Below are 11,097 nucleotides of genomic sequence, written 5' to 3'. Positions count from 1 at the left end.
GAACGAGTCTCGGAACTGGGCGAAAGAAAAAGGACCGACACGTGGCTCCGACTTCCGACGAACGACTAACAGCCCATTGTAGACCGGGCCTGATACGACATTTGCGTGCGGAACCGCGAGCGAGCGTACAAAAGTTATTACCGCGTTTTATTGCCGCTGTCAAGAGCTGCTTTTACAATTAGTGGCAATTTGACGGACGCACCACGCACGTGTCGTGTCATGCGTGATACGACGCGGGGCGCCATCTACCGCGCGAGTGCTCGTTGTTTGTACACGTTGGACGCTGCTACGCTGTTGACACGCGCGATTGCGCCCATTTCCAAGTTTTCCTCGTACAATTTGTATTCTCCCATTGAAGTGATACGTACGTACAGATGTAACTGTCCTTGTGTCGAGGCTCTCGTCCCGGGACTCTTCCAGCGATGTTTCGACCGCTTTTCTCCAAGCCGGGTGAGGTTATGTTGCTCGATCGTGTGTTTATCGCGATTCTATTAAAGTGGGCCGCTACGGCTTTTGCATTGTGGATTACCCGGGATCACGTTGGTGGATAACAGTTGCCCGACTGCCGTTTCGGACCGAAGGCAACGTGCAATTCGACAATTCGTCTATCTAACCTTCCTGACGGAGACGCTTTGCCGAAAGTGCTAATCGATGAGACGAGAGATGAGAGTCATTGAAGACTGAATATCTCAACAACGAAGCATAATTTCCCTTGTGAGATTCAGCGAAACGTGATTCGTCAAGGTCTACAGTTGAAAATAGTAAAGATTGTAAAATGTTACGAATTTAATGATTGCGTTACTTTCCAATGAAAATGATTTCTCGCTGAATCTTTATTGAAATGTCGATAAAACGACGACACGGGATCGACGGAGAAAGATTTTCTAGCACGTTCTAGCACAATGCCGTACTTTCAGCAAGGCGTCTCCAGCTGGGCTGCACGGTGGAACGTAAAGCAACTGCATGGAACCCCATGTTTGATGTGCAACTCGAGAGCTGCGAGATATCAATCACTAACCGAGTAAACTTTATTGATTAGGGGATAGCACGTGGCAGGAGGATAAGCCCGATATCGATGCCCACTCGTCGACGCAATTTGTTTACAATGCGCATCACTCGCTCGCGCTCGACATGCAGCGTCAACGGCTGCCCATATTCAGAAACAAAGACCACATTATTTATTTGTTGGAGAAATACCAGACCCTGGTTCTGGTCGGCGAGACGGGTTGTGGTAAAAGCACGCAAGTTCCCCAGGTGAGACTCGAACGTACGGTACATCGGTTAAGACGACGGACAGCCCGTAGCATGCGTATTACATTCATTACATTCACATAACTATCTTATGCCCGTTTCTACCAGTGCGGATTAAGGGCCTGAGCGGAATGGCTGTCTTATACTCTTAAGACAGCCTTAAGACAATGGTTCATGTTTTAAGCCTTTGTCTTGAGGTAACTCGCAATAAAGCCAACGGCACACGATACTATTTTTCTTACTGGATTACTTACGAGAGCCAATCAAGATGCAGAGTTTTAGATCAGGTGACTTTAGGCTAAATCCTGATTGGCTCTCGTAAGCAATCCAGTAGGAAAAATAGTACCTTGTACTGTTGGCTGTTTTATGTCTTAAGAGTACAAGACATTCTGCTCAGGCTCTAAGGGCCCTAAGGGCCTGAGCAGAATGAGCTGTCTTGTACTATTAAGACAATGTTTTATATTTTAAAACTTTGTCTTAAAGCAACGCACAATAACTGTCTTGTGTCTTAGGAGTACAAGACAGCCATTCTGCTCAGGTCCTAACTTTAATCTCGGCTTAAACAACTTCTTGTCTTTTTCCAATTCCTAAAACTAGAAAAAGATACAAAGTAAGTTGAACCGAGATTAAAGTTAAACTGCTTTGGTAGAAACGGGTATTGGGCCCGGTTACACCAACGTCGTTTAACTTCAAGCTTAGCTTAATTCGTTCTTTGTCTCCTTCCACTGTTGCTCCAGAAAGAGACAAACCTGAGTTAAACTAAGATCAAAGTTAAGCGACGTTTGGTGAAACCATGCCTTAATTCCTACTACTATGGGTATCAATAATCGCCGGTATCGGTGTTTCACCAACAACGTGCGTTCACGTAACGCTTAACGCCCTGCCGAGAGAGCCAACGATTCCTTTATTCGAATTGCAAAGCTATTTTACAGTCATCCACATTTTCCGAAAGGCGCACAAAGAGTTGGGGACTCCAGTTGCTCGGTAGCACACGCCGTGCTAAAGTTTAATCTACAACGTGTACTTTGCAATTAGAAACCTTCTATTTTGTGCAAGTGAATCAGTACGTTTAAAAAATTGATCGACAATGCGTGATTGTACTCGTATAATGTACAATTAATCGACTTGCGCAAATGTCTTAAATGCACTCGTTGACTGTAAAATAGAATGTTTCTAGACACAAAGAGCACATTGTACACTAGGCATCACCGACGTCTTCCCACATGAATTTGCGCACATATCGACACATTGATACGCTTTGTACACAGGGTGTTCCAGGAGGAAAGGTCAATATTCTTGGAGGTGATAGTATCGGTCACTTTAAGCAAAAATGTTCGTATGAATGTATGTCCCATTCCCCACTGTTTCCGAGATATACAGCTGAATGTCTCGTGTATTCACTTTTCTTCTGTACACGTGGCTCTTCATCCAACCTCATAAACGTCTGCGGGAATTTACTCTTATACGTCTGTTGACTGTTGTGCTGATAAGATTGTAGAAATGTTAAAAATGCCTCGCATATTCACAAATGTCGAATATGCAGATACGCTATACGTTTGCGGTTTCTGCGACGGTAGTGCTACCGCTGCTGTTGAAGATTATCGTCGACGCTTCCGTCGCTTATCATCTGTAAAAAATGTATCACTTGAACAACAAATATTAGAAATAGTACGTAGTATTTCTTTCTTGTCAGTAACTTTGCAACTGTGCATTCAAATAGCTCTATCTCGGAAACAGTGGGGAATGGGACATATATCCATACGAACCAGTTTGCTTGAAATGACCGACATTGTCACCTCCCAGAATATTGACCTTTCCTCCTGGAACACCCTATACGCACATGGAAAATGTATATGTGTTCTACCTGTGCCTAAATATGCTTCATCCGAGAAGGCATCAGTGATTCCTAGTGTACACCAGGCTTTTCTATCTATGTATGCTAATGCTGCGTTTGCTAATTGCAATGAAATCTAATGAGTTTGCTGAAAACACTCGAGTCCAGACGGCGCGTACTGGCGGAGACTATCCTGCGGCGAGGCGATTTACACACCGGAAGAATACATAATATATTGAGAAGCGTGCGACGTCTGACGCGCGTCGACCGCGAGCGTGGAAAAAAAACCGGTTTTTATTCTCATGAATTATTCACCGCGTCGCGGAAAAACGCTCGTTTTTCCCCCTCGGGGTCAGCGTTCAGCGTTCTAAATACGGCGAGCATTGGTACCCATAGCATTTCCCATTGCACACGGCGACCTTCGCATATCCCAACTAACGAAATTCAACACCGCGCAGATATAAATAGAATTCTGCGCAGGAGAGTGCGATCTACTAGAACTCGAACCCGTGAACGCAAGAGAGTTGAGAAAACGCTCGGCCGCGGGGATGCTCTTCAGGGAGTCGAGGGAAGTAAGAAGGAGCGCGACGAGAGAGGCTCCTTCTGTCATTCTTATCGTGTTTGTTTTATCTCCGGGCAATATACATACATATATATATGATGGGCCTCCTTCCCTGTGAGTGTTGCAGTTTAGCGCGATCCGTGTCAACGTCCGGCAGACGCGCGCGCGATCTCCGTCGGATTGGACCGGTGATGATCGCGGATCGCGGGGCTCTGATATTGACCTACTTCGAATGGAGTGAAACCCGTGATCGGTGAAGGTAACGCGACGGGTGCCCACCTGTCTCCTACGTCAGTGTGGCCCGCGACTTCGTCGATCGGCGATCGCGGCACGCGGCCTCCTCGTGATACGGAGAGCGAGAGAGGAGAGAGAGAGAGAGAGAGATAAAGAGAGAGAGAAGAGCGGCCGGGGCACACACGTGTGCATGACGTCCGGTCGTCTCGCTCCCGTCCGAAATAGACCGAAAACAGCATGGTGTCTTGATCTATGATACGGGGGAGAGATAGCGGCCCGTGTTGATAATGGCCCAGTTGCAGCCCGAGATGCAACGGGTTACTAAGTACTTGGGAAGACGCGCGTCAGCGACGCGCTAGAGCGGAGTAGGCGAGGAAGTGTGTGCATCCAGCTTCGATGACGAATTAACGCCGACGACGTAATTTTTATTACAAGTCACTTTCAGTTGTCAGTAGAGCGCGCGCGGTCAGCGCGGCGAGTGCTGGCGCAATTTTTCCAAAGTTGCCCTGACATTTTGTCGCGCGGAGAGCCGGGAGCGATTGGAAATCGGACTCCGGAGGAGAGAAAGGACGAAGAGGACCATCGGGAGGAATGTCGTAGCGGTCGATCGACGGGGCGACACGCTGTAAGAGCACGCGCCGTAACAAGACTTTTGCGGACACACAGTTGAATTTATAGCGCGCCGGTGACGCTTGATTAATAAGAAATGATAATCGGCGACGAAGCGTGTCTTCTTCATCGGGCGAAAAATAATTGGACAATAATAATAAGCCACTGTTTAAACGAATAACTGTGACAATTGACTCGGACGGATAAACGAAAGAAAAGTGTTTTACAAAGGGAAGAGACCAAGTGACGAGAAGCGAAACAAAATTCGGCCTTCGATCTCGGAAGATGTACTCGCCGACGTTCATCAACAAGACATGCCTGGCGTCTCTGTTTCTGCTGTACTTCGTCGGGATGGACTTGCTGCTCTACTTTCGAGTGCAGGACTACGACGTACGTCCGTCCGCGAACAACACGCGAGCCACGCCGTATCGTTCGCCGATCCTGTGCGACCTGAATCCGATCTGCACGGTGACGGTGAAGGCGATGACGTTGGATCACCCTAATCACTACGTCCTGAGTCCCCTGGCGTCCCTGACAGATTATCTGCTGGGCATCAGTCGTTCCTGGACATGGCTGACGCCGAACGCCATCAGCGTTTCCCATGTGGCGGTGGCTGTGATCGGCGCCCGGTACGTCACGCGAAGTTCTCTCTTTCACCGACGAGTGGGTGTCGTCCTGTTCCAAGTCAGGGCCTGGCTGGACAACCTCGACGGCCACGTTGCGAGGACGAGGCTCAACGTCAAGGGCGAGAGATCGGACGTCGGCTCCATCGGTTACCTCGTGGACGGCCTCTGCGACGGTCTCGGCTGCATCGCGCTCGCGGTCGCGGTTTTCCTCTTCCTGAAGCGCAACTCTAATCACCGCGCCGGCTACGAGCGGCTGCCCATTCGGACGTTATCGTCGTTATCGTCGTCGTCCTCGTCATCGTCGTCGTCATCATCGTCGTCGTCGTCGTCCTACAATTCCGTCTCTCCCACCTCGTTCTGGAGATCACCTTTGTACAACATGCTGATGGTGGGCCTCCACTTTACCCTCACGAGCATCGCTTGGAACCGGTACATCTCTGTATACCAGGATCTCCTGGAGACCGATGTCTCCTCGGCGATCGGCCGCGAGGATCTCTACGATCGGCAGACCGCCGTCTTCAGGAGTTCATCCTTCTGGGCGGTCGCCCTCGCGTGGAAGATTTTCAACTTTCACGCGATGATGGACTATATGCTTCTGGCAATATTTCTGGATCGCATTTGGGAATACGTCAGGTACGCGTGGTGGCAGCTGCCCACGGTCTTGTTTCTGCTTATCCTCATAAGTGAGCTTCACTACACGAACACTTACGTGAAAATACTGTCGGTGAACGAAAGCTTGCGGTCTTCCCTGTTCGCACTTCCCGATCCATAACAGTCGCTTTCTTCTCATTTGTCCTCGGCGCGTATTTATATGTAGCTTTAATAGTGGACGCTCGCTAGAACATGTTTCTTTAATATTTGTTTCTCAAAAGATGACTATGATTATTATATTAATGATCATATTATTATACAAATTTTTATATTGAAGTAAAAATTAAGGCGCATTAGAGTATATTAAAAATTCTAAATTGACAATGTGAAGTTGTCGCGAATTATGACTTTCTATTTAATTCCTTTTGGTGTTCAATGAACGTAAAAGAGATTAATATATGCCTCGTGTGCTATTGATGTTATTAATAAGATACTTAATAAAAAATACGTATGTGTATAAAAATGTATACTTAAAAATATAATATAATCTAAACATTTTATATTCGAAATATACATAATTGAGATAGAGTTTTAATGTATATACCTAAGCGTTGTTATACATATATGTGATATATAAAAAGTATTATAAGAAGATTGCTTGTATTCGTAAATCTTAAACTTTCAGATGTGCAATTTTGTCTTGACGAAATAGCGTAACAAATATTCTAATACATAAGTAAAAACCGAAATCCGTAAAATAGTTCTAACGCAACACGTTCCAATGTTTTTATTTTTATCGCTGCAACACAAGACGTGCGTCGAAGTGGGTCAGTTATTGACTACACCTAGGCATTTTTATCTAATCCAGTGCCAAGACTGTTACCTAACTGCAGCACGAGTATGACGAGCGTATACAAAAACCTATTACGCGCACGTAAGATGTAAAAACCTTGTAAGCCTCGTAATACTCTGGATAGTGTGCGATCAATGCCAATAGTTGCGCTCGATATAAGGTTTCGTCGAATTTTATAACGCCGTGGCTAGTACTTTGTATCATTTTTATAGTGGAAACGCGCAATAAAATATTTTTATACAAATGATTTATCTCTGAAATACCTGTTTTATCGTTTCCCTCGAAAATAAATCCTACAACGCAATAACATTTTTTTCAGAATTATGCAAATAAATTTTTACTTTGTACACGTTATGTAATAATAAAAAATATTAACTTATTCGCGCGGACATATCAATAGTATTATCTTACTAATAAAATATTCTCTTTTGCGCTTGTGATAAGGCGCACATTGTGTGTAGGTACACTTGTCATTCAACTTAACTTTTTGTATCGTAATATACGCTGTTAAATTTGACTCAATAAGTAAAGTCCTTGCTGCTCCTACTCAATATGTTGCTACTTTTAACTGCCATGTGCAGTCAAGTTTATTATTTAAACACAAATTGTAGTTAGAAAAAGAACTACCCCTTTTATTCAATTCATTTTATGGTTTCTTCAATTAAATCATTAATTAAATTCAATTAAACTTCATTAATTAAATTAACGACATTGAGTAGGAATAGTGGTGATTATTCATTAAGTTAAATTTAAGACAAATTTAACAGTATAATGCACAATACCACTACCTAATAAGTCTTGAGAAGTGAATTAATATTGTGATATAAATCGTATTTTTCATTTTTCAGTATCTTTTCGAGGCAGGATGGTGTGCGGATGGAAAAAAGATCGGCATCACCGAGCCCAGGAGAGTCGCCGCCACCTCTCTGGCGAATCGCGTGGCCGACGAGCGCAATTGCATTCTAGGAACCACTGTGGGTTATTGCATACGCTTCGATGATTACACTGATGAAACAACTAAGATTAAGGTACAACGCGACGTTGAGTGCCAAACAAATAGACCGCAAACGCAATTTTCACTTGGAATAATTCGCAACTTAACGGCATCAGTCGTGAGAATTGATTTTTGAATGTTATCATCAATTTGTTTTCACGATTTGTCATCATATAATGGCATCATGATGTCATCAACTGAATGCAGTTAATTACATATGACTCACGCAACAACAACTGCGTTATACTCTCATTGTCCAATCGTTATATGTTTATATTACCGGCAGTTTAAGGTGGTTCTTGCACGAAGGAACGTTTAGTATGAGTGTTTTGGTGGGGCCCTTTTAATTTTTAAAAATTCATATGACTTTCCATTTAAAAAATATCACTTAATGCATTATTGATCAAATGCATTGATATGCTAGGTTATACAGGGTGTCTCATTTTTAATGATCCACGCAAATATCTCCAAAAATATGAAAGATGCGGAAAAACGTTTCAAACAAAAGTTGTTTGGTTCGAAGGAGGACATAAAGTGGTGCCATTGACATGACCTTGGGCAGTCATTTAAAGGTCACGCGAAGGTCACCTTCAATTTTTTAAACGGAACTCCCTATACTTTTTTATTATACTATCTTATTCTACTAATTAAATATGAACAACTTTTGTCTGAAACATTTTTTGATTTGCCTAATACTTTTTGAGATATTCAAGAGTTTATAACTTTATCGATGTTTAGCTTATGATATCTCGATAACTGTTTGTCGGAGGGTAAAGTAGTACAGGACTTTTTTTACTTGATTTGGTCTCAGGAATATGCTGTTGCAATAGTGCTTCAATTATTGAAAATTTTGGTGTATGTAAATTTTGTGTATGTTACAATACACAAAAATTTTTATTGATGATATTGATGTTATGTAACTGTTACTTGGTGTTTACTGAAATGTTAAAAAATACAACTTTAATACTTTTTCTTTATTTCATTTCATCGGCAACCGTCTGAAATTTCGCGCACTGATAGATAAAATTTACAACTACAACATACTTAAATTTCAATTTGTTCTACCTTTGGTCGGTTTATGCAGGAGCCACCTTAAGTTATTTATTTTATCAATATATAAAAGTTAGAAATAATGTCAGCGTTTTATAATAACACGAAGCTAATATAAACCGCCTTTGTAGTATATGACAGAGGGCATTCTTCTACGGGAATTAATGAGCGATCCGTTATTAACAAGCTACTCGGTCATTATCCTGGATGAAGTGCACGAAAGAACGCTCTTGACTGATATCATAATGGGACTGTTGAAGAAAATAATCAGGGTAAATTCATTGATGTGTTTATCTCCGTATACCCATAGTTCCTTCGCGCGGGACACGATAAGTTGTGACACGCTATCTAATGAAACGTTTCAGAAACGGAAGAGTCTGAGAATTATTGTATCGTCGGCGACGGTGGACGCGGAGGAGCTACGAGATTTCTTTAACGTAAATACGACGAAGGACTCGAGTAAAGATAGCGCCGTTATCATGAGCGTCGAGGGGCGGTTGTATCCGGTAGATGTATTCTTTCTGAAAGGTACACACATACACATGTATATGCACGCGCAGAGCCACATCCGTGATCAAACTTGTAAGTCTTGTAACTTTTGCCATTTAATTAAGGTCGTATCGCGTGTTGCAGAACCGGTGGCGAATTATGTTAACGGTGTAGTGGACACCGCTCTAAAAATACATGAGACAGAAGAGCCGGGTGATATCCTGGCGTTTCTCACAGGTCTCGACGAGGTCGATCAGGCCGTCTCTCTCTTGTCGGAACACGCGAAGCTTATAAAAGACGACAAACGTGAGTAAAGCGATTTGCTATTCTTTCAATAATATCGTAAAGGCAATATGAAAACTTGTGTGATTGCTCCGCGCGGGAACGGAGGGAGCAATTTTAACGCGTTTTAACGTATGGTTATAAAAAATTACAGCTTTGTTAAGGTGAATAATTTATTTCTCTAGAGAAGCTGCTTCCGTTGCCGATGTACGGATCGCTTCCGAACGCGGAGCAGCTTAAAGTGTTCTGGAGGGCAGCCAAGGATACTCGCAAAGTTATCGTAGCGACCAACATCGCGGAAACGTCTATTACTATTCCAAATATTGTTTACGGTATAGTAGCGCACTTTTTACCCTTTGTGACGCTTGGCTCGAGGACATTACATAATTACGACTTTGTAATGTGCAGTAATCGATTGCGGTTTCGTCAAGATACCTTGGTTCGAAGCGGAAGCGCAGACGAACAGCCTCGTTATTGTGCCCGTATCGAAAGCTTCCGCCAACCAGCGAGCCGGCCGAGCAGGTCGCGTACGTACTGGAAAAGCATTTAGGTAAGAGAAGCGAGCAATTATTTTTGTTTGTATATTAATTCTGAATGTAGAAGTTATCGCGCGGACTGACAAAATATTTTGTAATCTTACTTCTGTGTAATCTAGATTGTACACAGAAGAGGCTTATGCTGAATTGTTCGAGGCTACTCCACCGGAAATGCAACGGTCAGATTTGGCGCCGGCGATACTGCAACTGAAGGCCCTGGGCATCGATAATGTGTTGCGCTTCAATTTTCCATCCGCGCCGCCCAGCAAGAATCTAGTTACGGGATTGGAATTACTTTATGCATTGGGTGCAATCGACAGTAATGGAGATTTGACGACACCGTTAGGTCTAACGATGGCGGAGATGCCTTTGGAGCCGGTGCTGGCGAAATCCTTAATCGTGTCTGGTATATAAATGGAAATGACGATAAAATCGCTATTCTGGCAATAAATTTATAAGTTTTTTTTTATCGACAGGTGAGATGGAATGTTCCGAGGAAATCACAACAATATTCGCCATGCTGCAAGTTCAGAATGTTTTTGTGCAACCCGGTGGAGGGCAAGCGGCTTTAAAAGCGAGAATAGCACATCGCAAATTTGAGGTGGAAGAGGGAGATCTTCTTACTTTGCTGAACGTTTACACATCTTTTGCACAGAACAAAACGCCCGCCTGGTGCCAGAAGCATTTCCTTAACCATAAAGCTTTGCGGAGAGCTATGGAAATCCGCGCTCAAATGCATAAAATGCTGAAACGCTTAGACATTCCACTGGTGTCCTGCAATGGTAGGAAACTTGAATTTAATTGTAAATGTAATGTTATATATATATATATTAAGTTGGCAAAAGTAGCCAACTTGAAAATAGTGGTAGATTGTGTTAAAATAAGGAGAAATGTCATGTGCCGCGGTACAAAAGTAACAATAGTTATCGAGTAATTAATTTACACGTTTGAGCGAATAAGGATGCAGGAGACGGTAGGCCGGACTTGGAAGGCATTTAAGAAAATCGATCGATGAGCGGGAGGTGGAGCGACGCGCGAGATACACCATGGTGGGAAAAAACCTAGGTGCGGCGGGGAGCGCGGCGCGGGCGACGAGCGCGGCAGCGAGCGCGAGCGACGGGCGACCCGAAATATAAACATGATCTCGCCTGTCGCTCCACCTCCCGCTCATCGATCGATTTTCTTA

General features: G+C 43.6%; 2 protein-coding genes across 2 annotated transcripts in view; one reads left to right on the top strand and one right to left on the bottom strand.

Moving 5' to 3' along the window:
* Positions 1-220, bottom strand: part of LOC105558947 (probable methylthioribulose-1-phosphate dehydratase) — a 3,638-nt gene extending 3,418 nt beyond the window's left edge. The window contains exon 1 of the mRNA XM_012006913.1: positions 142-220. The gene's annotated coding sequence lies outside the window, so the exon portion shown is untranslated. The remainder of the gene's footprint in view (positions 1-141) is intronic.
* Positions 221-250: 30 nt separating this feature from the next.
* LOC105558951 (probable ATP-dependent RNA helicase DHX35) overlaps positions 251-11,097 on the top strand; it is a 16,560-nt gene continuing 5,713 nt past the window's right edge. Inside the window, exons 1-10 of the mRNA XM_012006920.1 lie at positions 251-450; positions 1,040-1,254; positions 7,409-7,588; positions 8,736-8,876; positions 8,970-9,132; positions 9,238-9,399; positions 9,561-9,707; positions 9,784-9,925; positions 10,031-10,317; positions 10,388-10,732. Coding sequence (XP_011862310.1) covers positions 423-450; positions 1,040-1,254; positions 7,409-7,588; positions 8,736-8,876; positions 8,970-9,132; positions 9,238-9,399; positions 9,561-9,707; positions 9,784-9,925; positions 10,031-10,317; positions 10,388-10,732 — 1,810 coding nt within the window. The 5' untranslated portion in view covers positions 251-422. The remainder of the gene's footprint in view (positions 451-1,039; positions 1,255-7,408; positions 7,589-8,735; positions 8,877-8,969; positions 9,133-9,237; positions 9,400-9,560; positions 9,708-9,783; positions 9,926-10,030; positions 10,318-10,387; positions 10,733-11,097) is intronic.

The sequence above is a fragment of the Vollenhovia emeryi genome, unplaced genomic scaffold (assembly GCF_000949405.1).
Source record: "Vollenhovia emeryi isolate VEMERY1.0 unplaced genomic scaffold, V.emery_V1.0 DF939303.1, whole genome shotgun sequence".
Lineage (NCBI taxonomy): Eukaryota > Metazoa > Arthropoda > Insecta > Hymenoptera > Formicidae > Vollenhovia > Vollenhovia emeryi.
Note: the sequence above shows the minus strand (reverse complement) of the source record. Positions and strands in the feature narration are given on the sequence as shown.